We start from the raw sequence: 26,708 nt of genomic DNA, 5'->3' as shown, positions 1-26,708 counted from the left end.
TTAATAGTGTAAATCTAACAATTGAAATCCCCCATTATAAATCGTACTACTGCTTGTAAAACAATTGTTGTGAAATAAAAGTAATTAAATCATTCCGTTCATATCTTTTTCAAACCGAAATTAATAAAGCTATTTGCCTTTTTTTTCAGGCCACATATATAGCGCTTTTAATTGACGTGTAGGAAGGACATGAGAATGCATTACAACAAAAAAAAAAAACAATTCCAAATCATCAATCTTGAAGAGAGAATAAAGGAGAAAGATCAGAGATTGTTGGAGAAGAAGGAGAAGATGACCAAAATCGTTTAAACGGTTTGAGGAAACGAGAGATAAGAGTGGTGCAAACACAAGTATTGTTCTTCCTCAGCTTCCTTAGTTTCTTACCGATCTCATTCTTAACCCAACCACTCTGATCATAATCAACGGTCCAGATGATCTCTTTCTCCGCTGCTGCTGCTGTCTTGTCTTCTGGTCTGCCCGTTCCAAAACCTTCTGGATTAGAAATTGAGCTCTTGTGTGACTCAAATCTTGGGGATCTTCTTTCTCCATCTTTGTGTACTCGTATGGATTATTCTTCGCCATTAATGCCATATTGTTTGATCTTTGATCCTTTTTGAGATTATGTCCTTTGAAGTATTTAGAAAGATTTTGAAAGCTAATAACAAAAAGTACACATACCTATATAGTGAGAAAGGGCGAGAGCGAGAAAGAGTCCATGTGAGGATTAATTATTAATAAGCATGTGTATATATGAGTAATATTAGGCCAGTTTAAAAAAAAAAGAAAGATTATATGAGTAATATTGTGCATATACATGTGGATTAGCTATTTATTTTTTTCTCAACCTTGTCTCCCTGCCTCTTTCACACACATTTTCGTACTCTATATTGTTCATTCATTTACAATATTTCAAACATACATATTAGATATGATGTTCATAAGGATTAAGGATTACAGTAAAACATATCTAAATCCCTGTAATGGAGGTTTCAGCTTGTAACATATATATTTTCTGGGGTCTAAATGTTAAAAGCTTGCAACATACTCCCTCCGTTTTATTTTATTGTCATTCTAAATTTATACACACAAATTAAGAAAACATATGATTTTGTATATTTCCAAAACAAAAACACAATTACTTATACACATAACCATATTTCAACCAATAGAAAAATAAATTAGAGAATTTTATTAATAAACTTTGCATTGAAAACTCTAAAACGGCACTTATTTTGAAACAAAAATTTTAAATCGAAACGAGGGAGTATATGACATCGGTGAACAACGCAACTCGCATAAACGAGCGAATATACTATCTCTAATACTGATCTGCATAAGTATATATTTAACTCAAATTCCCAGATTTTTTAAAAGAAAAGTTGGTCTATAAAAATCTATTTATCAGTTAATTATATATCACTATCAACCTTTTTCTTTACATTCATTGTTTAATCCCCTTACTTTGGTTTTTAATATATTTGAAACAATTCATGTCAATATTTTATATGCAACTATTGTGGTTTAGTCCCAGTTGTTTTAGTATTGGTTTATCAAGATTGAAAAAACTTCAAGGTGGCCGTCAGATGAAATTTATAAATTTAGCTTGACCTCATGTTTCATAGAACACATCAGTATCGACCATTTGATATATTAGTTAATTGGTCAATAATGACCATTTGATATATTAGTTAATTACATGCTAGGTTTGCTCAAAAAATATGTTAGGTTTGCTCTGTTTTTTTCCTCTTGGTGGCAATGACAATACTTGCATGCATGTAACTCACTCTCTATTTTCTAAGGTATCCGATAATTGAAGCAACATGATAAGGTATATTTTTCATCAACAAAAACAACATGATAAGAGCATCATTAACCCCACCTCTTAAGTGGATTCTTAGGAGGTGGGTCCCACAACTTTATTAAAAATCACCTATTCTTTCTCTTCTGCAAGAGGCAAGTTTGGTGGCTTCTTATGGTATTTGCGGGCCCCACTGATACGTGGTGGTCCGTGATTAGTTATTAAAAAAAAAAAAAAAGTTAAGAACCCAAATGAGGGTTTTAGGGTTAATGGTGCTCTAAGGAATGTTTCATTAATAAACTGATAATAGTTGACAGAAAAAAAAACTGATAATATTAAATATACATGTATTAATTGGTTACTAGTAAAAAATAAAAAATTGCTTCTCCGTTCCTTTATATAACTTACAAGTTAACATAACATATCAACCGTAACTTAAAACCATCATTTTAATTAACTTTTAAATACTTTTATATTTTAGTTTATCAAATTAAAAGTATTTTCATCTAATTTAAATATTTACTTTTATAATACTAAAACTATGTTAAAATATATGGATGTATAATAACAAAATTTTAATTTTATAAATTATTAAATTGACTTCCTTCTCTGACCCGTTCTAGGTGCTTAATTATTATATTAAGTTATTTAAAACTATCCATCATTTGGTTTTAAAGTAATTATTTATTGAATGTAAATAATAATATTCTTTTCGTTTTTTAATTAGAAAAAAATTAATTTTATTTATAATCTATTCATAAATAAAATTACAGTTTAGTTAGTAGTTTAAAATAATATATATTTAATAGTAACATAAACTCATGTATGATAGTGTATTCTATTAAAACGATCTAATACGTAAATAATTATCAAAATACTCTTAATGAAATATGTAGGTATAATTTTACTTTTAGATGTTTTTTTTTTGTAAATCACACGTTAATTAAAAGGTAGTTTCATATTATGCTCATATTTTAAAATAGTATAAGTGTGTTTTAATTACTTTGAACGTTTTTCTCAGAAATATGTGAAGTAGAGCAAAAACAGCTCCTTCAAACGTAGGTATAAAAAAGTTACTAGATTTTGACCCGCACATTCGTGCGGATATTTTTCATTTTATGAATGTATACTTTTGATTTATTATAAAAATTTTAAGTATATAATATTAATTTTAGTGTTATATATTGTGAATATAAATCTATTATTTTAGTAAATTGTATACATGGTAGCATCCATCATATTATTTTAGTAAATTTTATTAATTTAGAATATTTTTTGGATGTTATGATATTAAGTTTTTTTTTGTTATTAAATTAAGATTTCAAAATATTAGATTACTTTAATTTAACAAAGTTTATTTTTTCATGTTACATTTCAAGAAGTTATTCTTTATTATCTATGATTATACCTTTTAAAAAATTTAAAACATTATCATTTTAAGTTTGCATACTTATTTTTAAAATTTTATATTTTGTCAAAATTGTTTAGAAAATTACACAACTATATTTGAGGTGGGAGATTATATGATTTTCGAAATTGTTTTGTTACTAAATTAATACATTATTTTATTGAAATAATTTTAATTTCGGTAAGATTTTTATACATCTCTCAGAATATGTTTATAATTAATATAAATATTAAATGTATAATTAAAATTTGATTTGTCACTAATATTTTGAATGAATAATTAAAATTTCATAGTTTTCTAATAACATATTTTTAAATAGTATATGAACTAAAGGTTAGTTATAAACTATTATATTTTTGTATATTATTATTTTTTAAAACAATATATTGTTGAGAGTTTCAAAATAAAAAAAAAAATAAAATAATATGTAGTTGTAGATATAAAAGTTTAACCTATGTTAATGAATTTATGTTTATAAGTTTATTTTTCTAAAAAATATAATATGGTTTACGAATTTTAACACATTTTGATGATGAGTGATAATTTATTTAAATGAAACTATTTTAAAAATAAAATTGATAAATTTACCCATATTTAATTCATATAATACTTCTATTTTAATATAATACATAATATAATTAAAATATATAAAAAATAGTATAGAATTTTATTTTCTTGTTTTATAATAAATTTTTAATTAACATTGAATTATAAAGTTATATTAGTATTTACGAAATTAATTAAGTGTTATTTTATAAAAATATTTAGAAGATTGGTAAGATTTTGTTAGATTATTTCTCAATAGAATTTGTTATACTTAAAAATAAATTTATATTTATATTTGTTTTATTATTAATATAAATAATGAAATATGTCATATTAAGTAATTTTTAGATGGTCCTAGTATGACTTGTTACCAGTAGATAAAAAAAAAACTCTGTTTTAATAGATTAGATGTGTAAAAGTAATTAATTTCTTCCATATTGGTTCTGAAAATTTGAAACAAAATTTAAATTATCACACGACAATCTTATGTTTTATCAATAATCGTCAAACACAAAAATAATTGAGAAATTCAATAGTAGTATATCGTAGCTGTCTAGCTGACGCATTTATATCATTCAGCATGCCGGCAAAAACGTCAACATAATTAGATAAACAAAAAGACAAAATTTCCACCGGCATTAGGCTCTCCCATGTATTCTTATTTTTTTCTACTTTTGTTACGATTATTATAAAGATAATTATAATAATGAAAATAATTTAAGTTTTTTTTCAAAAAAATGATAATAATGAAAATAACAGTAGAGTTGTGACAATGATGGGACAAGGTAAGTTCTGATGTGTGATTTATCAACTAAAAGTCAACTCACCGGCTAAACAATTTGTCAATCTCCTAAGAGCACGTTTATAGGCATCTCTTAGATTAAGATCTTAGCTTATTTTGACTAAAAAAAGAAACAAAACAGCCACTAAAGTAAAATGTGTCTTTTAATTAAGCACATAAAGACACGACTCTTATGCCTACGTGTCATGATAGAATTGGAGAGAGGAAAAATGTTGTCTTTTGTTTCGTCTCTTTTCCTTCTTTATTTCTTTCTTCTCTCTTTCCTAGTCAACGAAAATAGTGATATTTTTAGGAGTTAAAAATATACTAAGAACTTTAAATGAGTTTTACCAATAAACATGCTCTAAACAACTTGGCTTTTGCCAGCTCTTTTCTAAGCTATCATGAATCCATGATAAACTTTAAGAAACATGTTGAATATGAGTTTATCCTTTTGATGGATTTAAATTGAGTAACATAGAACGAAATAACTAGAAAAAAATAAGAATACATGAGAAAAAGAGTAATTATGAAAACTTATATGAATATGAACAAATAATGAATACAATCTTAAATCAGGCCTAAGTATCAAAAAGCCCAAAATATATAAATTTATACGTGAAAACATTGGAGTATAAGTCCATGAAAGGGGTCATACGGCCCATAAATCAAATGTTGGTGGCTGTATGTCATATAAACTCGGAACAGCGCGTGTCTACGGGTGCTGTCCGGGAATGTATAATGTGGGGGTTGGCACGTGAGTGAGCCTGGTTGGTGGTCGCAACATGACTGAGCCTGCGTGGTAGGTGGCTATCGTTATGTTTTGTGGTCACAAAACGTTTACATTATTGAAACTCAAGATTTAATGTTTTCTTTTCTTTTGAGAAATATACAGAAAAAACTATCAGGTTGACCAAGTTTCGTAATAACCATTAATTACCGAAACGACATCCTTTCATGATTTGTGAGTTTTGTACAAAAGCAGACGATCTTATATACTTCAGTTGAGGGTTATATTAGATAGAGGGTTGTTTTGCATTTTTTAATATTACTCTATATGGTAGTAGTTGGTTTGCGAGATTTATAGCAAATATTATATGATCACTCTTTAGTAATTATTCCAACCTAAGCGTTGTATATATGCTTTGCGCAAGGGTACGTAAAAGAAAATATTGATCTATGAAAACCAAAATATTTTGGACTGGAGTTTTCAGTTCCATTCCCATCAGAATATTTTAGGCGCTAAGCTTATTGCTAGAAGTGTCATCATGGAGGATCGTTTTAAATCATACATTGATGTGGGATATCCTTCTTGGCTTAGTCATCTCTTTTGTTAATCTTTGTCTTTTGATTGAAGAAGATCTTTTAAACATTTGTAATATCAATATTCAATGAGGTAATAGTGTTAAAAAAGATCTATGAAGCATCAGATACAACTCAGCTTATCAGGGAGCGATGGGAACTTGGTTCTCCTTCATATGATCCTATTTTCTAATGTAAAGCAAAGTTTCAATTTCTTTTGAGCTTAAAACAAGCAACCTTGGTTGTAAACAGTAATTTTGTTTGAATTAATTTAACATTCTTTCAAAAAAAAAAAAAAATCTATGAAAACCAAAATGAATTATCATATAGTTGTGACTCTGATCAGTTATTGCGGCTACCTACCAAATGAATGTAATCTATATCAAAACTATTTTAGAGATATTTATCACTATTGCAGTTAACTAGAAAAAATAGTCTTTTAGAAGCTTTGATTTGAGTTTTTGAATTTTTCAGTTGCCCAACACGCCCGCTAAAGCTTATTGTAACTCAATCCCAACAGAATAACCGTAATATGATTTTAGTTAGTCTATGTAGATTTGATTCTTAAGTACTACCACACTAATATATACATACAGCTTTAGTTTAGTGATTAAAACACGATAAAATCATCTGACGGCTGTTGATGCTAAGCTAGCCAAATCATTTAGCATGGTTGGATTATCATATGGGCTCTCGCCTCCTAGCTACGTTACTACGTACTAGGAGTTTTATTTTTTCATATTGTCTTGGTAGTAACATATACTGATATACCTCATAAACATTACATGCAACCTTAAACAACATTGAGCAAGTTAAGTACCAACGCCAATTTTTTCGACCAAAAAAAAAAAGGTACCAACGCCAAACTTTTCCCCAACATATTTTTTAACAGTTTTTTTTTTCTCAGCGCATATAATAACAATTTATTAAGGGTCCCATTTATTAAAGACCCCAATTATGATTTTTGACACCAATTATGATTTTTGTTTTTATTGAAGAAACTTTTATTCTTTTAAAAATTCGATGTCCATAAAAACAAAATCGAACTGACAAACCATTAGTAGAAAAAGGGTGTTGTGTTTCAGCTCTGCAATTTCTTGCTTCAGGAGACGACGAAGTAACTTCAACACTCAAAAAGGTTTGAGCATGTTCTCAAATTTATATCTTATGTATTAAGTTTAAATATTCAAATATATAATGATTCTACCTTATAATTCTCATAAAGAAAAAAGCAGAGCTTTCTTGTGAGTGATTGTGTTCCTTAATAATCTCAGATTCTGAAAATGGCGGAAGAAGGTTTATTAGCTTGTCCAGATAAATCATCATCCACTTCACTTCTGTCTGAAATATCAAATGTCTCCACGAGACCTTTTGTTCTTGCCTTCACTGCATGTTCTTGCGGTGCCTTTTCCTTTGGTTGCATTGTGAGTTCCTAAATTTAATTCTTTAGTTCTTGATTTTCTTTTCTTTTTTGTGATTGAAATCGAAAATGAGTTCATGCATAGTTCATGCATATTTCATTTTAATTAGCTACTTTTCTTTTTTATTCTCACAGGTTGGATATACGGCTCCCACACAGTCCAGTATCATGAAAGACTTGAATCTATCGATAGCTGATGTAAGTTCAATTTTGTCTGTTTTTTTTTAGTTTATTTCCGTTTATCTGTTTTTGGTTAAGCTAATTTTCAACTTGTTTTTATTATTATTTTTTCTCCTCAGTATTCACTTTTTGGATCGATATTGACTGTTGGACTAATTCTTGGAGCATTAATCTGTGGGAAATTAACAGATTTGGTTGGTCGTGTCAACGTAAGTTTCCAATTAAGGAAATCAATTTATCACTACAAACTGTATTTAATCATGCGTACAATCATCTTTTGCTTTTTTTTTTGTTACAAAAAAAATCATCTTTTGTTATTCTCTTCTTGAATCAGACAATGTGGATTACTAACATCCTTGTCATAATTGGCTGGTTCGCCATTGCATTTGCCAAGGTTCGCTATTTTCCTTTTTATTATATTTATTTTTAATTTATTTTAAGTCGTTAAATTATTATAATTCCTTAAAATATCTCATTTTTATTTCTGTTCTTTAATTCCTGTGAACATATATATATAGGGTGTTTGGCTGCTCGATATTGGAAGGTTTTTGCAAGGGATCTCAGTCGGCATCAGCTCATATTTGGTATGAATGAATAAAACTAGAGGTGTTTAACCAACTTTGTTTGGGTATATTAATATATTATAGATATATTTTGTATAATTTTCTTGTAAATGTAAGGTTTGGTTTTAGATTTATTAATTAATCTGGTAATTCAAAATGTTTTTTAAACCTTTTAAGACTTGAATCTGAATATCTTAGAAATGAGATAATTAAACATTTGAATATATGTGTTGTAGGTTCGTTTGGAATGATATTTTTGTTATACATCATATAATCTGATAAACATTAATATTAGGGACCGGTTTACATCACCGAGATAGCACCAAGACATTTGCGAGGAGCTGCTTCTTCCTTGTCTCAGGTAAATTAAGAGAACCAAAATCTTGAATCTATCATATTCAAAATGTAATTTTCATTCAATACAATATGTCTTATGTTCTTCAGTTATCTGTTGGCGTTGGTATATCCGTCTTGTATGCACTTGGAACAGTCGTTGCTTGGCGCGATTTAGCTATTTTAGGTAGGCAAAAGAGATTAATTCTTATTGAATGCAAAAATTAGACCGTTCTTTATTTCCTTATAAGGAAGAAAAATATTGTTCTAATGGTATTGTGTTTTGTCTTTGGACAGGAGCTATACCTTGTCTTATGATTGTGCCTCTTCTTTTCTTCATCCCTGAATCTCCTAGATGGCTAGTAAGTGCATGCTTATTTTTAAAGCAAAAAATTTATGTCTTACATTTTAGCATTTCTGTTAAATGTCTTCTGGAAACTATAAAATTATAAAAAAAACATTAGTGTTGAAAACATAACATTCATGTTTTTACATGTTAGAACCTTGTTTAAAGAAACTATATATATGTGTTCATAGGCCAAAGTAGGAAAGGAAAAGGAGGTCGAGGCCGTTTTGTTAAGCCTACGAGGAGCCAAATCGGATGTATCAGATGAAGCAAGAGAGATAGTAGTAAGAATATATGAATACATATTATATATCTGCATGAATTATATATGAGATGCATCTGTTGTTTCTTACATTGATATCCCAATAGGAATATACACAACATGTTAAACAACACCAAGACGTCAATAGCCATGATTTCTTCAAGCTGTTTCAGAGAAAATACGTGTTGTCACTTACTGTAAGTAACTCTTACAAAAAGAGAGGAGAAAACAAACTATAACTTTTTTTTTTGTGTGCATTTTCTTGATTAGCTAACCCAATGGTTTACACAGATTGGTATAGTTCTTATAGCTCTGCCTCAACTTGGAGGTCTTAATGGTTATACATTTTACACTGACTCCATATTCACCTCTACTGGTAAATAAAACCTTACTTTTCTCTCCGATCTTGCTTCATCGACCAGTCAATAATTATTCGATAATCAGGTGTATCCAGTGACGTTGGATTCATATCAACATCAATCATTCAGGTTTTTACTGATATAAGATCATATAGAGCATGCTTATTTTTTTCCAAATTTTTTACATATAACATGCTGTAAATAATCATTTTAAACACATATTCTTGTAGATGATTGGGGGCATTTTAGGTACTGTGCTTGTGGATGTATCCGGAAGACGTTCCCTCCTACTGGTAAAATACAATTCAATAGTCATATAGGAAAGTCTAGATAACCAAACATGATAGGTTATTTGATTGGGTTTTGATGAAAACATAGGAGTGATTTTGTTGAGTGATTGTAGGTTTCTCAAGCTGGAATGTTCTTGGGGTGTCTTGCAACGGCCATTTCATTCATCTTGCAGGCATGCTCAGTATACTCTACTATAAACCGATGGTTTTGTTTCAGTTTTGATTGTAATTTCTCTTGTTTTGTTACTTTGCAGAAGAACAATTGCTGGGAAACAGGAACACCTATCTTGGCTCTCATTAGTGTTATGGTAATACATAAACTATCATCACAATAAGTAATTTTAATTAAACATTACTATTTAAACAATGCCAAGGTAAAAATTGTGTTTTGCGTATATTATTTAGGTATATTTTGCATCATACGGATTAGGCATGGGACCGCTACCATGGATTGTGGCATCAGAGGTAAATTAAAGACTTTTTAGAAATATAATCACAAGTATCTAAATGTTAACTCATTTATTGTTAAGTATGACCAAATGTTTTTATCTTTATTTTTATAGATTTATCCAGTAGATGTTAAGGGAGCGGCAGGAACAGTGTGTAACTTGGTCACCTCTATAAGCTCATGGGTCGTAACTTACTTCTTCAGTTTCTTGCTTCAGTGGAGTTCTACAGGTAGTTAATCTTTTATATTTATTGTATACAATCAAAAATGTTTTACTATATAACTAAACAAATGATGTTCTTCATGAAATCTATTGCAGGAACATTTATCCTCTTTGCCACAGTGATGTTCCTTGGATTTGTTTTCACAGCCAAGCTCGTTCCAGAGACCAAAGGCAAATCTTTAGAAGAGATTCATTCTCTGTTCTATGATTCACCTCCTGAAGATTCTACAATATTCTAAGAAATAAAATAAAATTAAGACTACCTTTGAAAAACTTTACCTCAAGCTAGCTGTATCAAGTTTAATAAGTGTTTGTTGATATGGCCATAGTGAGTTGATTGATGGCTTGGATTTGGCCAAAGTGTATGGATACTCGTTCCTAAGATCCTGAACTCGTAGAACTTTTGTATGCATCATCTTCATCTTCCTCTATAAGTGCATGTACTCTCTCTTCGCTTATTCCTTTAATTTCTTGCTCCAATTCCTAATTAGGGAAAACAATATAATTGCAGGAACATTTCTGATGTTTGCCAGTGAATAGGCTTTTGATGTGTTCATAGCCAAGCTTGTTCCAGATACCAAAGGAAAATCTCTAGAATAAATGCAATCTCTTATCACTAAAATTCTCTGCTTTCAGATTATACTTGTCAGGAAAATATCCCACAAATTGAATAAAATGAGTTCGTGCGAAAAAAGTTTATTACAATATCACTTCTGCGAACATTATTGTTTTCATGTTTTTAGCAAGTGTAACAATATTAACAATACCTTTCATATGGTTCACATGAAGCTATCAAAACATTACATAATACAAAGTTTTACATACTGAAACTAGTAAAACACCCAGAAGAAAAGTTTTATTGAGAAGCACAACAAAGACTGTTTTGTAACGTAACTGTTCTGTAATTGAGTTATGTTTTCTAACCCACTGATCCTTCAAGCTTAATACTCATAAGCTGGTTAACTTCAGCTCCAAACTCATCAGGCAGCTTGTTGAAGACATCTCTGCAGAACCCTGAGATCATCGCAGCTAACGCTCTCTCATGATCAATTCCTCTCTGCTGGAAATAGAAAAGCTGATCTTCTCCAATCTTTGATGTACTCGCTTCATGCTCAACTTTAGCTGATGGGTTCTTAACCTGTCATTGTTCCAAACCCACAACACATTAAGTTCACATAGCTTATCATAAAGACTGGAATCATATAAACAATATATACCTGGATGTAAGGATAGGTATTAGCAGCTGCCTTGTCACCAATAAGCATAGAGTCGCAAACCGAAGTGTTCTTAGCATTCTCAGCTTTGGACTGAACCTGAACAAGACCACGGTAACAGTTCCTCGAGTTGCCAGCCGAGATACCCTTCGAGATGATCCTACTCTTGGTGTTCTTCCCTTTATGAATCATCTTCGTCCCCGTATCCGCCTGCTGGTAGTTATTAGTCAACGCCACAGAGTAAAACTCCCCCACAGAATCATCACCTTCCAGAACCACGCTCGGGTACTTCCAAGTGATGGCAGACCCCGTCTCCACCTGAGTCCACGAGATCTTGGACCTGTCCCCAGCGCAAAGACCACGCTTCGTGACGAAATTATAAATCCCTCCCTTCCCTTCTTCATCCCCAGCGTACCAGTTCTGCACGGTGGAGTACTTAATTTCAGCCCCTTCACCACAGTAAAGCTCAACAACGGCAGCGTGAAGCTGATTGGTATCGTAAGAAGGAGCAGTACACCCTTCCAGATACTCCACAAAGCTCCCTTCCTCCGCTACGATCAGCGTCCTCTCGAACTGACCAGTCTCCATAGCGTTGATCCGGAAGTAAGTCGAAATCGGCATAGGACACCTCGTGTTCTTGGGGATATAGCAAAACGATCCGTCGCTGAACACGGCGGAGTTCAAAGCGGCGTAGTAGTTATCGTCAATCGGCACGACTCTCCCTAGATACTTCTTGATCAGATCAGGATACTCTCTGATCGCCTCGGAGATGGAGCAGAAGATGACGCCAGACTTCTCTAGAGTCTTCCTATGAGTGGTGGCGATGGAGACGCTGTCGAGAACGGCGTCAACGGCGACGTTAGCTAACCGTTTCTGTTCCGTTAAGGGGACGCCGAGCTTGTCGAAGTAGTCAAGGAGCTGAGGGTCGGCTTCGTCTAAGGAGTTGAGAGTGGGTTTCTTTTTGGGGGCGGAGTAGTAGCACATGTTGTTGAAGTCGATGGGAGGGTAGCGATTGTCAGACCATTGAGGCTCCTTGAGGGTGAGGAACTTGGCGTAGGCTTTGAACCTGAAGTCGAGCATCCAATCAGGTTCGTCCTTGAGGGTTGAGATTGAGCGGATGGTTTCTTCGGATAAGCCTTTGGGGATGGTGAAGGAGTCGATGTCTTCCACGAATCCGTATTTTTTGTCGTAGTCTAGGTTTTGGAAGTATTGTTGGAGTTTATCGGTTGAGGAGGAGGAGGAGTTACCTGCTGGATTGGATTCGATTGTGCCGACGTCCGCTCTGACTTTGAGGAGGCGCGGAGTCGGAATTAGGGTTTTCGAGGAGGGGAATTTGAAGGAGTCGGGTTTAGGGTGGAAGGATTTGGGGGATTTGGAGGAATCGGGTTGGGGTGAGAAGCTGGAGATGCCGTTCGCGAGGAGAGACGCCATTGTTGTGGTGAGGAGAGGAGGAAGACGAAGATTGTTTTTTATTTTTTTTGTGTGTTGGAAAAATAGGATAGGAAAAATATTAGTGTTGATATTTATTGGTTTTCTTTTTTTGTAAATATGTGATTATTTTTTCTTGGCCGTGAATTAAGGATAGTCTCGTGTCCACCACGGGGAGCGTTTGTTACTTGGCCTTTTTAGCTCGATTATGAGCCACATTCTTTTTTCCCTCACAAACTAATAAATGAAATTAAAAGAAGAAGAAAGAAAAGCTTATAAGTATATTTAACATATTACTAGGTGACCGGTCCGCACCCTGTGCGGACATAAGAACATGATCGGTCTGCACCCTGTGTTCTCGCGAGAGAAAACACAGTAACATCAATATGAAGAGACAGATATTGTGTGTATGTATAATTGCAACGTCACAAAATATTTTGTGTGTTTACGAAGATACTTTCATTCAAAAAATGGAATAAATAGTGTATAGTTTTAGAAGTAACAGATTTTATATTATCATTAATTAGAATTGTATTGTATATGTTTCGTAATTCTTTATTTTAGGTGAATAATATTATTTTCCATAAATAATAAACAAACATTTATGTAGACATATTAAAAGAAAATATAATAAAAATCAAAATATTATCCATAAATAATATAAATTATAAAGTACATTTCTCGATAAACAAAGCAAATTCAATTAGAAACGTGCAAAAAATTAAATAAATTTTGTAAGCAATTTGACGGGTTAACATTATTTGATAGATTTATAAATTTCTAAATTTTATTGAACATGAAATAATATTAAATTGACATACCGTCATCGGTCTCCTAACTCATCACAACCCATCTGGCAAATACAAAAAATAAATAATTGTAACAGTTTATATATTTTAAAATTTCTATTTGAAAAAATAGATTAAAATTACGTACCGTGACTACGGAATATTCTAAAAAATTTGTTTGTAGACAACATTCAATGTTTTTATCTTCGGCTTCCCTTCTTTACCAGTTATTAGGATTTTTAATCCAGATCTCGACTTAACTCTTGAAAGTGCAACTTTGCCTTGCATTTTGTAAACATTTTATAAATTATTTTAAAATTATGATAAATTTATTCTTTAAACAACGATAAATAATTTAAAAATAATATTAATAAACATTTTTGGATTTTGTAATATTTAAAATAGTTATTATATAATTATATTCGAACACAGTTAATCAAGTAGAGGATAAACTATTATAATTATCTTATATAAATTTTCGTTCATTTTATTTTATAGGTTATAAATATTAAAAGTAATAAATAAAAATTATTAGTCTTTCAATAATTTCGAGAATAGTTTCCATAAATTGTTATTTGTAATATTCGTTAGATTATATGGCAAGTGATGTTAAACGTCAATAAGTTAAACAATTCTTCCATATTTGGAAAACATATATATATATATATATATAACAATGACAAATTAAATGGTAGAGTATGTAAACACATGTTTTCTACCAGCGTGAATTAGAACACCGCCGTATTTAAGAATCATAAGAGCCTCTACAGGTCTTTATTCTTCGCCTTCACCATCCCACTTCAGCGGCTTCAGTTGAACCTTCCTGTATATCCCTGAGAAATTTCCTCCATGCGCCATTCCAAAAGGTTCTCTGCTGTGAGAAAATGACCTCATGAATTAAATAAAAAATGCATAATGCTAGTTTACTTATAAGATAATATATTCAACAAAAAAATGATATAAGATAGTATTACTAAATGATACTATGTAATACTTTCCCGGACAATATTCAACAAAGAGAGAGAAAGTACTAAAGAAGCTCTTCAAGAACTGCTTTAGCTTGGCGAAGCTTCTCAGCATGTTCAATCAAAGTTTTCTGGATCACTATCACTCTCACGACCTGGTCTACATATAAAAAAAATGAAGATCATATTGTCGTTACCAGTATTCAACACATGGAAAAGATAGACCAGACATGCTTTTTGGAGACAAGACACAAAGAGTTGAGTTCAAGGTTCTAAAGATGAGGAGCCTTTACGTCTAAACACATTTTTCTTAGCACACAAGCAACATTGTCGTAATATTTTAATAGTATGAGAGGAGAGATTTGTGAATAATACTTTAAAGAATGAAAAGAGAATGTTTGTATTTTAAGACCTTAGGTGTCTCCTATATATATACAGTCGATTTATTCTCATATTAATGATTTTAATATTTTGCACAGTAAATAATAAAATCGTTTAAAGAAAGATATTAAATGTGTATTGTCAAAAAATGATTTGTATATGATATGATTTTAACTTGCGCAAGTAATCCATATTAGAAAGGTAAGTTATTAAAAACAAACAACCTAATTAGAAACATTAAAATATTTTGTAAGCAATATAATAAATATGATATCAACATGCGCTCAACATGCGCAAGTTTACCGTTTGAATAATAAGTAAAGTTTTTAATATTTGTCTTAATTCTAAATTTTGCCCAACGGTAAACTAAATCGATAAAATTTAATGATTTCAACTTGCGCAAGTAATCCATATTGTGAATAAGTGATTTGCATATTTAATGATTTCAACTTGCGCAAGTAATCTATATTAGAAAGGTAAGTTATTAAAAACAAATTTTGTCAATAAGTTATTTGCATATTTAATGATTTCAACTTGCGCAAGTAATCCGTATTAGAAAGGTAAGTTATTAAAAACAAACAACCTAATTAGTAGGGGTGGACACTTTACCCGATATCCGAAGTGGCACCCGAACCCGATCCGAAAAACCCGAACTGAAATCCGAATCGAAGTAGCAAAATACCCAAATGGGTATTGAATAAGGAGAGATTGGATACCCGAACCCGAATAGATATAATTAACCTTATATTTTTAGTTTACATCTCTCATTTTATATAAAATATTTATATTGATACTACACATACTTTAAGTTCATATGATATACATACAATTACGAAAAAAATGATTTGCTACTCAATTAAAATGCATGTCAAGTTTTTTATTTAAAAAATTAACAAAAAGTTACATCCGAAATTTAAAAAAAATAACTAAATTAATGCCTTTTTAGTTTTAAAATGTTATGTCCAAATATATTAACTATTCAATCTATTAAAAATAAAAAATTAGTTAACTGAAAGTTATATTTTTAAATATAAGAAACTTGAGAAATAAAAATTGTATTTTTTAAAAAAAAATCTAAATATCTGAACCAGATCCGAAATAAACGAATCCGAACTAAAAATACCCGAACCCGTCCCGAAGTACAGAAATACCCGAACGGGTTCTACACCTCTATATCGAAATACCCGAAAATCTGAAATACCGGATCCGAACCCGAACGGGTACTCAAGGCTAAACTAAATCGATAATTATTATCCCCTAGCTATATATGGGCTTAACGAAATCGACAATAGTTTTGGGCTTGTCTACATAAGCGATTGATTAAAATAAATAAATAAAAATTCAAAAAAACCAGCCAATAGAATTATAACGTTTTTCCTGAGAAACTTTATATGAATGCCACCTCAGCAGAAATCACTAAAGTGACTTCTCTTTTAATGTATAGAGGGATTTTATTTTATACTTTACATTAAAAATCATTTAGTATTTGAAAAATATAGGTTAACAAATAAAAATACAATCGCAAAATCAAATACTATATTTTACTTTGTATATAGTATGTAGGAAACAAATAAAAAGAAAACTCCAAAAAATCAAAATCTGTCGGCGGGTAAAAAAAACAAACTGAACCTATAAAATTAAACCAACCGAACTGAAATTGATCCAAACCAAACTAAAGTCTTTCATCAAATAGTTTGGTTTAAGATTTTTCCAACCCAAAACATCCAAACCAAAACCGATCTGAACCAAACCGAGCTAAACCGAACCGAGAAGCCAATATCTTTTTGTTATTATTTGAATTAAAACATACTAGCAATATAAAAAAATTCTAAAATCCTAACACTAAAGTCACTATTAACTTTATTAACAATGTTGGGTTTTTAGGTTTCTATTTAATTTAGTTAACTTTAGTTTGATTGTGTTCTTATAATTTTTTTGTGATTTTTAAGGTTTTTTTTTTCAGTTTTATATTAGATTTAATTTACATAGCTTATTTTTAAGAAGCATAATGATTATTTTTAATTTTCTATTTACTTTAGTTAATTTTGATTTGATTATGTTCTTATAAACTTTTTGTGTGTGTTTAAAAGTTTTTATTTTAAATATTATATTAGATGTAGTTTTACATTTTTTTTCATATTCACCAATATGATGATTTCATGACCATATGTTTTAAAATATGATGTCTCCTAAAAGAATTAAATTAAGGAAATCCGATTAAACCGAACTGAAACCTATCCAAACCAAACTAATTATGGTTTACTTCAGTTGGAAAAATTCTAGAATCGAATTAACTAAACTAAACTGAACTCAAACTGACCGATAAAATAACCGAAGTGCCTACCTCTAGCAAAATCTTATAAGATTAATCAGATAAATATTTTGTGTAAGTTTATCCGACATCATATTATTTTACTTCTCGTTTCGAACATACTCTTTTCGTTTTATATTAATTATCGTTTAAAGTTTTTCCACATGAATCGAGAAAATTATTAAATTTTCTGGTTTTATCCTAATTTAATGGTTGCTAAAAAAATCCTAATTTAATGTAATTTTTTGTTTGGTTTTATTAATTTATGAATTAAAAATAAGAATAAAAATTGGAAAACTTGTTCAAAATATGCATCGGAGATTAAAATGACAGTTTTAATGAAACAAAATCAAAGCTAAAACAACATTTGATACGAAACAGATGGAGTATTTGATCGTAAATCTCGGAAACAAAAAGCATTTTATTTATTTATCACAAATGATGGTCATAAAAACACAGGAATTGTTTAACTATGAAGACATAAGGGCCCAGTTAAAGCCCGTGTGAAGTAATAAAATCCAGAAGGCAGAATAAACCAGACAAAATATCAAAACGCCAGTGGCCGGCCAGTCACGGCGATCTTCTGTCGTCGACTTCTGCTTAGCCGGAGAAAACTCCCGTCGACGGGTAAGTCTCTTCCTTGAATCCTCTACTCCGTCAACCTCGTCGGAGAATCAGTAGATCGCTTCCTCTCTAATGTGATGAATGAACTCTACAAGGTTATTGAGATTAGCTGAAACTCAAATAGTTTGGACTTTGTTTATGTTATTGTCTTAAATGGATTAATTTCCAAATTTTCTACTGGGATTTCGCAATACGCAAGTAAAGATTGAAATTTAGAATCTTGATTAATAGATCGAGTACCAATCTGAAAGTAACATCTTACTTTGTGTGAATGTATGCTTTAAGGTTTTAGAAGAAGATGGATATAATATCACAGTTGCAAGAACAAGTGAACTCCATAGCTGCAATCACTTTCAATGCTTTTGGGACACTCCAAAGAGATGCACCTCCGGTTCAGCTTTCTCCTAACTACCCTGAACCACCAGCCCCAGCCGCTGCTGCTGTTGCTGCTGCTACAACTACGGCTACTGATGGTGATGCTACCGCAGCTTTTCCTGAGCAACCTAAGCAGCTCAGTGCCGATTTAGTCAAGGCTGCTAAACAGGTTTGTTTTTTTCTCTCTTCAATTTTTTACCCGTATCCTTCTCTACTGCTAAGTTTATATGGAGTTCATCAGAGAAATAGCAAAGTTAAGATGGCCTTTGCTATATGGCAGCGGTGAAGCAATGTAGAATCTAGTAACTTGGTCATCTTTAGCTCATTAGTTTCGAATATGATATGAATTTAGTTCATCTGCATGATGGATAATGTCTTGCTTGGTGCCGGAAACTAACACTTGGAATTTGATACTGATCTGATTTCTATCCTGATTCCTTTGGTACTTGTTTTGTGTGAAGTTTGATGCTTTGGTTGCGGCGCTTCCCTTATCTGAAGGAGGTGAAGAAGCTCAGCTCAAAAGAATCGCAGAACTCCAGGTTAAACAAGTTACTTATCTTGTTTCCACAATTCCTTGAATCATGTATTTATATTAGACTAACGGCTTTGCCTGTTTCCTTCTCTACTGTGTTTTTTTTTCAGGTGGAGAACGATGTTATTGGCCAAGAACTCCAAAAGCAATTAGAGGCTGCAGGTAACAACTTTTTCTGGACAACTTTGCTCTTAAAATGGAGCAGATCCATGTTCAATGTGTATGCTTTCTTGCTACAACACTCTAGGATTAGTTGTTATTTACCATTGCAGGGAGATTCTCTTCAGTGGTTTCAGTTTTCCATTTTTCGTTTTCCTCCAATTTGTTTTGCAAAATGCTTCGTACATTGAGCTGGTCTAAAGTGTGTTAGCCTTGTTTCTTGACAGAGAAGGAGCTAAAGCAAGTCCAAGAGCTATTTGGACAAGCAGCAGATAATTGCCTGAACATGAAGAAACCCGAGTGAAAGGATTAATCTTGTGTTTCAAACTGATTCAGAAATTATATGGTTTGGTTCAGCGACAAGAATGTTTTAGGTTCAGAAGTAAGAGAAGTTGTGATTTGGTTCATCAAAAAAATTGTTGCAGAAGCAATTATAAGAATGTTCCTTAGCTAACAACAACAAAACAAATAACTATATTATTACTCCGTTTTCTTTTCAACTGTCAAGACTTGTGCAGAGCCTACCAATCTTGTGTGCTTTAGAATGGAGTATGAGTCCCTCTTCTGTACAAAATCACACCAAAGTGTGTGGAAACCAGCCAATACTACTTTCCTATTTTGTTGGGAAGACAATCCTTTTCTTTTTTGGTTTCTTCTTTTCTGGTGTCTGAGAATATACAATCTGGCTTTCTTCAATGATATGTTGTACATCTTTGTCTTCTTTTGAAATTTTTGTTACCAATGTCTTGGCACCTTCCAAATCCCCTGCAGCCAGTAGAACCTGATACATCCTGCCAAAGCCATAAACCATAACAAATGAACAAAGGATCTAATCAACTGCATTCTTTTAAATAATTTGCTAAGTTTGTGGCTTGCCTAAGAAAGCTAAGGACGTTGCAAGGAAGTGCTGCAGATTGGTACTCTTTCCACACCAGTAAACCGTTTTTCATGTCCTTGGCATTAACACAAGCATGTAAGAGAAAATCCAAACTTTTTCTTGAAGGAACAAACCCAAGCTCCTCTTTTATGTATCTTAACAAATCCATACCCAGCTTCACGTCGGCTGGCTCTGTCTCTGCGATTGCCCAAAATACCTGATCCAAAACAGAAAACCAATGAGGGGCTTAAAGTACTGAAGACAAAAGTACAGTAAAAGAGAAGGTAGCTACTAAGGTAGCTACTAGCTACAGTCTCCAGCTTGAACATTATTCAAGCATGGAATGTGAACGTTGCACATAACTAGAGACACTCCACGTTATCTTAGATGACTACATGAACACATTTTCCAGACACCCAAGGAGAGAAACAGAATCAAACCTCGTCGAAATGATACTCCACATGGATATCTTTCTTGGACAATCTAACCTCGTTCCGCTTCAGCAAATCAAGAACATTGCTATAACAAACACAAAGAGAAATAAATCAAGAATCAGACATTTAGCAATGTGGTAAACAGTAGTAACTAATTATACTGTACCTCGACTTTCTATTGCGGACAGCGAACATGATCATTCTGAAGAAACCATCTATCCAACTATGATCATCTTGCAGGTCATCAGCCAATTGAACCAACGTATTCAAATCTCCATTTGAATCACTGTATTCCTACAGATATGATGATCATACCACTGAATATCAATCAGTCAATATATGATATATGAAAGTGTAATACTTACAATAAGGGATATAATCGATTTTGGGTCTACTTGACATTTGGTTTCCTTCATTTCTTCATATAGAATCAATGCATCTGCCCTTTTTCCATGTGATGCAAGAGCTGATATAAGCTCACTTTTCAGCTCATTCTGGTATCTAGCCGGAACATCAGGGTCCAAGAGCACCTAAGGTAGAATAAAATTTGAACTCTTACTCTAATTGCTAAAAGAAACTCTGCGTTCAAGATCTTACAGACACAATGAGTACTTGTGTGCTTACCTGTTTTGCCTTTTCAAACTGGCCAGATGCTGCATATGCATCTATTAGGGACATGTATATTCGCTTAGTAGCTTGAACTCCTGCTTGCTTCATCTCGTTGTAGTACTAATAAACCACACATATATATATAAAAATCTCATTCACAACATAGAGATAGAGAGAGTAAAGCTTATGTAGTGGAGTTTACACAGCACCAAGTTAAGAGAAAAGATCTGAATTGTACCTTAGTAATTGTGTCTTCTCGATTACAGTTGTTTATTAGATAGCCATAAGTTATGGAATCAGGTTTAACGCCAGCTTCTTTCATTTGCTTGACGACCATTAAAGCACTGCACACGTTTTTCTTCAAAAACATACAGAAAGCATAAGCTGAGAATGTTTTAAGAGACATTAGGAGCTCAAAAACAGGTCAGTTTACCTCACGGAAGTATCCAGACAATATACAATTGAACATGCTAGAGTTTGGTTCCAGATTGAAGTTCTTCAAATTACCAAGCATATTATACGCACCTTCAAACTGCACATAACACCATCAGATTTAGATCAAAACTTACGTTTAGAGATAAACAAAGCAGAAACTCTAAGAGACAACACAACCATCTCCACATTTGTAATATAAAGTTTGAGGATATACTCAAAGATGAAATAAGTAGAAAGAAAGTTACATCTCTGATTCTAGTGCACAGACGTATCATGCTCCGGAAGTTCTCACTACTTGGTTTCACACTCTTTGTGCACATAATTGAATGGATTCTTCGCACCTGAAATAGTTAAAGTATGAGGAAGATGATTATGGTGATCTCTAAAGTATCAATAGCAATCAATGAACCGCCGTTTTAGCTAACCTATTCTCTCTTAGTAGCTTGCCGTATATAGATTCAAGCCAAATGAGAGGGCATACCAAGTTAAACTCAAGAACTTCATCAATGGCATGTAGCAATGAATGTAGAATATCTGCGGTTATTGTCACACCTGCTTCACCCATTTTTTCAACTACATCAAGCGCAGTGACCACCTATGGCAAGGAGGGAATAACCATTAGGGAGAGTACCAGAAGTAAAAAAGGCAAGAATAAAGAATACCTCATTCGAGTCACAGCTATACTTAACAAGCTTTTCATACGATGTAGAAGAAGGCATAACATCGAGTTCTTCATGCATCTTGTTGAACTTCAAGATGGTATCCTCAACCTTTAATCGTAGACAATTAGATGGCATTGGTTAACTAAACAAAGGCTATAAAACACTGATCTCCCAGTAATATGCATGATAAGTCCCCTTTACCGTCAGATTTGGGGTGCATGTAGAGTAGATAGAGATGAGATCTGAAACGTTCTTCACTCCTTCATCTGCAAATGTTACTGAAAAACATATTACACACGCTATAACAATGATTTGCTAGAGACATAAACACACGCTCCCTTACCACTTTCTCTTAGTTCCCATAGGAACTTCCTCGCAAAAGAATCCAACGAAAACTTGCCAAGGTATCCAAATATGTTTGCCAATAAGTCTGATGAACGAACTTTTGTAATGTCTATGATCTCAAAGAGCCTCTGAAGATGGTCCTTTTGCTCTTTCTTACACAGTGCAAGCAAATAACTTTCTGGTTTTCAAAGATCAAGAAAGGTTAATAATATACTTTCAGAGTAAGAGAGCAAAAACAAAACACAAGTTTGTTTTCATACCTTGTAGTAATGTTAAAGAGTCTCCATTACCATCAATATCACCACAAAGCTCCTCAACTTTCTCTCCGTCACCAAGTTGGATCCAAAGAAGCATTTCATAGTAACCAAGCCTCTCAACCAAACCAGGACTCGCCTCGCTGATAACATCTCTAAAACTACGAAACTCATCAACCATATCCATATCAATCAAGTACTCAAGAACAGGACCGTAAACACTCTCCTCAATCTGAAACCCGCGGTCCCTCATGGTTTTCAAAACCTCAAAAGCCTTGCCTATGTGGTCAAGAGCATACTCCAAATCATGGCTCTTCTCAGCGAGCTCAAAGTAGACTCCAACCATGGCATTGTACTCAGTCACACTCATCTCTTTGGCCACCCTGTCGAAAGCGCCGAAGGTGGTATCGGTGCCTAGCTTATGAGCAGAGTCTCTGAATATCTTCGCGAAACGGCGTGAGAGAGCGTTCTTCTTGTAAACGCGTCTCTCTTTCCTTTCGCGAGAGAGCTCTTTGGATCTTAAGGAGATATCAATAGGAATCTTGGCGTTGAAGCTTGGAATCTTCAGTATGTTGTCTGTCTTCTCCAAAGAGCTTACTGAAAATGTGAATTGAATTTTAAGATCATTGATCCAAAAGAGTCATAAAAAGGACAAGAGAGGTGACACGTACCATGTAATAAACTCGAGATTTGGTCGGATAATGGCGCTTCTACACAAAAGATGTTGGAAGATTAGACAAGGGTTGGAGATTAAGATGGGTATGGATTAGGAAAAAAAAAAAAGCTTTACCGGTTCCAGAGGAAGTGATTTTGGACTTGAGGAGGTCTTTGACGGCTTGAGAAGTTCCGGGGATGTCTCTGTTCCTGACGGTGGCGGCGGCGGATGGAATTGAAGATTGGGCGGAGTTTTTGATTCGGGAAATGAAGACTGAGCTTAGTTTGTTAGCTTTTGAGACCACCATGCTCGGGTGAGAGATATTGAAGAAGAAGACGACGAAGGATTTTGCTTATAAACCTCTCGACAAAAGCCCCAGGGGGGATTCATGACTTGTTTTGAAGCTTAGGGGTGCCAATGTAATTAATTATATAAATTAGGGGTATATAAATAAATAAATAGATAAACAAATTGGAATTTACGTTTTCACCCCTATAAATTAGGGGTACATACGTAAATCTATAAGTAAATTCCTGATTTTACACCTTCACCACTAATATAAATCACAGAACTATGAGGGACTACGTTTGCTCTATAATCGTAAGCTTGTATCGTGGTGAACATGGCGGGTGTGGGATCGATGCAGAAAGGAGAAGAGGAGTGGCGAGCGGTTCTTTCTCCGGAGCAGTTTAAGATTCTCCGTCTGAAAGGCACCGAGTAAGCCTTTCTTCTTTGAATTATGATTGAACATTGCTTCTTCTGATGATTATTTCGAGTATGGCTGAATCGAGTTTCAAACATTAGGGATTGGGATGCAAGGATGTATAGTAATGATTCATTTAAGATTATACTCTCTGATGAGTATATATGTGTTTGAAGGATTGCATCTGTTACTACTATAATACAGCTGCTTGTACCTTTCAGAGGAAGTTTCTTCTGTTGATTTAGAACAGTTAATTGTTATTAAGCAGCTTCCATGAAATGTTATACAAATTCTTCAATGATTTTACCATCTTTTGTTATAGAACTATGTTGCTCTGTCTTGTTAATAAGTAGCTTCCATGAAAGGTTATATAGCTTCTTCAAAGGGACCATCGTTTTTACTCCTTAAACTCGAGATGACAGCTTATTGATCCTTGACTCTCTTTTACCTATTATGTGTTGCTCTGTTTGGTTTAGATTAGCATGAAAGGTTAAGACTTCTTCATGGATGTGATAGCAGATCATGATCTCTCTGAATCGCTTTTAGCTAAAATGCATGCATACGTTGAACGGTCAAATGTAGAACTTGGTTGCATTGTCTGGCTAGGCTGTGTTCTGTCTTTATGACCAATGAAAGGTTACATAATTTCTTGTATTTGAATTAGATATTGAAAAGTTAAAAGTCCTTTTTCTTTGTTTATCAATCTTTTGGCTTACGAATAGTGGGTTTGCGTTTTGTTGATTTTCAGATACCCAGAAACTGGAGAATTTGTGGATTTCAACAAAGAAGGAATTTATGGCTGTGCAGGTTGCAAAACGCCTCTTTACAAATCAACCACAAAGTTCAACGCAGGTTGTGGCTGGCCTGCATTCTTTGATGGAATCCCCGGCGCCATAACCCGAAACGTAAGAATCTCTCCAAACACGAACACTCTTTTCATGAAATTGATCACCTAGAAATGTTTTTGCTGAAATTTCTCTGTTATGCATTATATATATTTACCAGGTAGACCAAGATGGGAGAAGAATAGAGATCAATTGTGCAGCATGCGGTGGACACCTTGGTCATGTTTTCAAAGGAGAAGGTTTTGCTACTCCCACTGATGAACGCCATTGCGTCAACAGCGTTTCCCTCAATTTCACACCCGCAGAGCCTTCCTTGTAAATCAAATCTCGGGCATATAGTTTATGCCTTTTCTCTCTTGTTTTCGCTCAAGAGTGTGAAAAAAGACCGAAATAAGAGTCATGTAGAGGTGTGCCTGTATAAATATTGTTGTGTTGGTCTCTATTGTTTTTGTTTGTATTTTGTTTTAGTTATAGACATCACTTTGGTCATTGTTTGACACTACTATTTTCACAATTTATGATTGTGATTTTCTGAATAGTTTGAATATGGTTCCTGGATGCTTTTCATAGCTAGTTTGAATTCGACGTGCTAAATTCAATCCCAGCACATTCAATTAACATATTCAACCCAACCGTGTATTTGCCTCTAAATGTTATTATAAACATTTTTCTCCGACTCCCCTTCTATTTTTGAGATTACTATTTTTGCTAATTATTTTCTTTTATATTTGAAGAAAGAAATGATAGTTCTTTATTTTCAGAAAGAAAAATAGGTTTTTTGCAAATATGACTCAAAACTTGAAGTCAAACACAAAACTAACCCATGTTTTTTTTGGAATTTTGATTTGCCTCTTTCACCTCCAAAGTTCAGATTATTCATGAAAATACCATCACTTTTTTTTTAAATGCATATTTTACTCTATCACCCTCATCTTCCTTAAGTATTCACAATATTGTCATTGCCATCAATACACCAACCACCATGAACAACCAATTTGAAGCTCTTAATGCACCTAAAAATCGATTTATACTCTTTCTTTCTCAATTCTTGTGAGCCAAAAACAACATCTGTTTACTTTCTCTCTATATTAATCCAAAAAAACCTAAGATTTTGATTCTAAAATTTTTATGGTTCATAGAGCCACTGAAGCTTACGATTCTTGGTGAGTCACTTTTGTTTGAAATTATGGGTGCTTGGAAAAGACTTTTGTGTGCTAAACAAGTTATCTCACTGGTTGAAACTATGAAATTAGTTTTTTTTTTCCAGATATTGGAAGTCTTCTGGTCAATGCAGAGGAGAATTTTGCAATTGACATTTAAATGTGTTTTTCTAGATGACTTACATGGAAGTCGTCTATCTTTGTTTGTTAAAAGAAAAATTGAGACTTCCATGTAAGTCGTCTAAGGTAAACGGGTTAGTTTTGCATTTGACCGGATTATGTCAGAAATTTGACTTTTCCAAAACGACTTAAGTCGTCCAGTAGAAAATTAAAAAAACAGTATTTTGTTTTAGTTTTGGAATTGAAAACTAAAATTAAAAAAATTATTTTGGTCTAGACGACTTACACGGAAGTCGTCCATCAGACGACTTCCACAAAAGTCGTTCATGATTTTATTCCGAGATTCTGGTCAAACCTTGCTCATCTTGGACGTCGGACGGACGACTTCCGTGTAAGTCATCTAGAAAAAAAATATTTTTTTTTGTTTTATTTTTCAGTTACAAAACTAACCTGAGACGACTTACATGGAAGTCGTCTAGGTATAACAAAATATTATTTTTTTAATTTTCTACTGGACGACTTACATGTAAGTCGTCTAGGAAAAGTCAAATTTCTGACACAATCTAGTCAAAT

At 32.9% G+C, this 26,708-nt stretch overlaps 5 protein-coding genes and 1 non-coding gene across 9 annotated transcripts; 3 read left to right on the top strand and 3 right to left on the bottom strand.

Moving 5' to 3' along the window:
* Window positions 1–120: 120 nt before the first annotated feature.
* Window positions 121–1,728, bottom strand: BNAA09G20290D. The gene has a single exon (XR_007316405.1). It is a non-coding gene; the product is annotated as an uncharacterized BNAA09G20290D (transcript).
* A 5,085-nt stretch (window positions 1,729–6,813) lies between these two features.
* LOC106385499 (sugar transporter ERD6-like 15) lies at window positions 6,814–10,717 on the top strand. 2 transcript variants are annotated; one of them, XM_048740782.1, is made up of 19 exons: window positions 6,814–6,973; window positions 7,110–7,259; window positions 7,391–7,453; window positions 7,555–7,644; window positions 7,770–7,829; window positions 7,954–8,019; window positions 8,294–8,359; window positions 8,443–8,518; window positions 8,629–8,693; window positions 8,869–8,961; window positions 9,047–9,136; window positions 9,231–9,315; window positions 9,384–9,427; window positions 9,529–9,591; window positions 9,702–9,761; window positions 9,843–9,896; window positions 9,994–10,053; window positions 10,152–10,266; window positions 10,356–10,717. In XM_048740782.1, the coding sequence occupies exons 2-19, from the start codon at window positions 7,119–7,121 to the stop codon at window positions 10,496–10,498; spliced, it is 1,434 nt and encodes a 477-aa protein (XP_048596739.1). In that variant the 5' UTR covers window positions 6,814–6,973; window positions 7,110–7,118; the 3' UTR covers window positions 10,499–10,717. The 2 variants fall into 2 exon arrangements, with proteins under 2 accessions (XP_048596739.1, XP_048596738.1); XM_048740781.1 differs by having other exon boundaries at window positions 9,702–9,896.
* A 297-nt stretch (window positions 10,718–11,014) lies between these two features.
* Window positions 11,015–13,066, bottom strand: LOC106366886 (UPF0051 protein ABCI8, chloroplastic). The gene is made up of 2 exons (XM_013806562.3): window positions 11,477–13,066; window positions 11,015–11,397 (listed from the first exon to the last, which is right to left on the bottom strand). The coding sequence occupies exons 1-2, from the start codon at window positions 12,902–12,904 to the stop codon at window positions 11,179–11,181; spliced, it is 1,647 nt and encodes a 548-aa protein (XP_013662016.2). The 5' UTR covers window positions 12,905–13,066; the 3' UTR covers window positions 11,015–11,178.
* Window positions 13,067–17,800: 4,734 nt separating this feature from the next.
* LOC106366885 (mediator of RNA polymerase II transcription subunit 21) lies at window positions 17,801–19,536 on the top strand. 2 transcript variants are annotated; one of them, XR_007316404.1, is made up of 6 exons: window positions 17,801–17,973; window positions 18,256–18,514; window positions 18,807–18,884; window positions 18,988–19,039; window positions 19,264–19,411; window positions 19,457–19,536. XR_007316404.1 is itself a non-coding variant. In XM_013806559.3 (5 exons), the coding sequence occupies exons 2-5, from the start codon at window positions 18,269–18,271 to the stop codon at window positions 19,338–19,340; spliced, it is 453 nt and encodes a 150-aa protein (XP_013662013.2). In that variant the 5' UTR covers window positions 17,801–17,973; window positions 18,256–18,268; the 3' UTR covers window positions 19,341–19,536. The 2 variants fall into 2 exon arrangements, 1 of the variants encoding a protein (XP_013662013.2); XM_013806559.3 differs by having other exon boundaries at window positions 19,264–19,536.
* On the bottom strand, window positions 19,498–23,677 carry LOC106366884 (pentatricopeptide repeat-containing protein At4g04790, mitochondrial). Of its 2 annotated transcripts, none has more exons than XM_013806557.3 (16): window positions 23,443–23,677; window positions 23,324–23,362; window positions 22,659–23,249; window positions 22,397–22,576; window positions 22,255–22,331; window positions 22,054–22,161; window positions 21,873–21,986; window positions 21,637–21,732; window positions 21,390–21,488; window positions 21,195–21,314; window positions 20,972–21,076; window positions 20,713–20,877; window positions 20,514–20,641; window positions 20,354–20,432; window positions 19,913–20,130; window positions 19,498–19,827 (listed from the first exon to the last, which is right to left on the bottom strand). In XM_013806557.3, exons 1-16 carry the CDS (start codon window positions 23,612–23,614, stop codon window positions 19,650–19,652), a joined length of 2,469 nt encoding a protein of 822 aa, XP_013662011.2. In that variant the 5' UTR covers window positions 23,615–23,677; the 3' UTR covers window positions 19,498–19,649. The 2 variants fall into 2 exon arrangements, with proteins under 2 accessions (XP_013662011.2, XP_013662012.2); XM_013806558.3 differs by having other exon boundaries at window positions 22,255–22,319.
* Window positions 23,678–23,929: 252 nt separating this feature from the next.
* LOC106363017 (peptide methionine sulfoxide reductase B3-like) lies at window positions 23,930–25,386 on the top strand. The gene is made up of 3 exons (XM_013802829.3): window positions 23,930–24,024; window positions 24,759–24,915; window positions 25,016–25,386. Exons 1-3 carry the CDS (start codon window positions 23,930–23,932, stop codon window positions 25,172–25,174), a joined length of 411 nt encoding a protein of 136 aa, XP_013658283.2. The 3' UTR covers window positions 25,175–25,386.
* The last annotated feature ends 1,322 nt before the right edge of the window (window positions 25,387–26,708 follow it).

This window comes from Brassica napus, chromosome A9 (genome assembly GCF_020379485.1).
Source record: "Brassica napus cultivar Da-Ae chromosome A9, Da-Ae, whole genome shotgun sequence".
Classification (NCBI taxonomy): domain Eukaryota; kingdom Viridiplantae; phylum Streptophyta; class Magnoliopsida; order Brassicales; family Brassicaceae; genus Brassica; species Brassica napus.
This window is presented reverse-complemented; position numbering and strand designations above follow the sequence as displayed.

Bases quoted from the DNA above. Each gene is read 5' to 3' on its own strand.
- LOC106385499 (XM_048740781.1), top strand. From the start codon at position 7,119: ATGGCGGAAGAAGGTTTATTAGCTTGTCCAGATAAATCATCATCCACT. The intron at 10,054-10,151 runs GTAAATTAAAGA...TTATTTTTATAG, and splicing joins CATGGATTGTGGCATCAGAG to ATTTATCCAGTAGATGTTAA. The intron at 10,267-10,355 runs GTAGTTAATCTT...AATCTATTGCAG, and splicing joins GCTTCAGTGGAGTTCTACAG to GAACATTTATCCTCTTTGCC.
- LOC106366886 (XM_013806562.3), bottom strand. From the start codon at position 12,904: ATGGCGTCTCTCCTCGCGAACGGCATCTCCAGCTTCTCACCCCAACCC. The intron at 11,398-11,476 runs GTATATATTGTT...GAACAATGACAG, and splicing joins ATACCTATCCTTACATCCAG to GTTAAGAACCCATCAGCTAA.
- LOC106366885 (XM_013806559.3), top strand. From the start codon at position 18,269: ATGGATATAATATCACAGTTGCAAGAACAAGTGAACTCCATAGCTGCA. The intron at 18,515-18,806 runs GTTTGTTTTTTT...TTTTGTGTGAAG, and splicing joins TAGTCAAGGCTGCTAAACAG to TTTGATGCTTTGGTTGCGGC. The intron at 19,040-19,263 runs GTAACAACTTTT...GTTTCTTGACAG, and splicing joins AAAGCAATTAGAGGCTGCAG to AGAAGGAGCTAAAGCAAGTC.
- LOC106366884 (XM_013806557.3), bottom strand. From the start codon at position 23,614: ATGGTGGTCTCAAAAGCTAACAAACTAAGCTCAGTCTTCATTTCCCGA. The intron at 21,077-21,194 runs GTACAATTCAGA...GTGGTTTATTAG, and splicing joins GAGAAGACACAATTACTAAG to TACTACAACGAGATGAAGCA. The intron at 19,828-19,912 runs GCAAGCCACAAA...TGGCTTTGGCAG, and splicing joins AACGTCCTTAGCTTTCTTAG to GATGTATCAGGTTCTACTGG.
- LOC106363017 (XM_013802829.3), top strand. From the start codon at position 23,930: ATGGCGGGTGTGGGATCGATGCAGAAAGGAGAAGAGGAGTGGCGAGCG. The intron at 24,025-24,758 runs GTAAGCCTTTCT...GTTGATTTTCAG, and splicing joins CTCCGTCTGAAAGGCACCGA to ATACCCAGAAACTGGAGAAT. The intron at 24,916-25,015 runs GTAAGAATCTCT...TATATTTACCAG, and splicing joins CCGGCGCCATAACCCGAAAC to GTAGACCAAGATGGGAGAAG.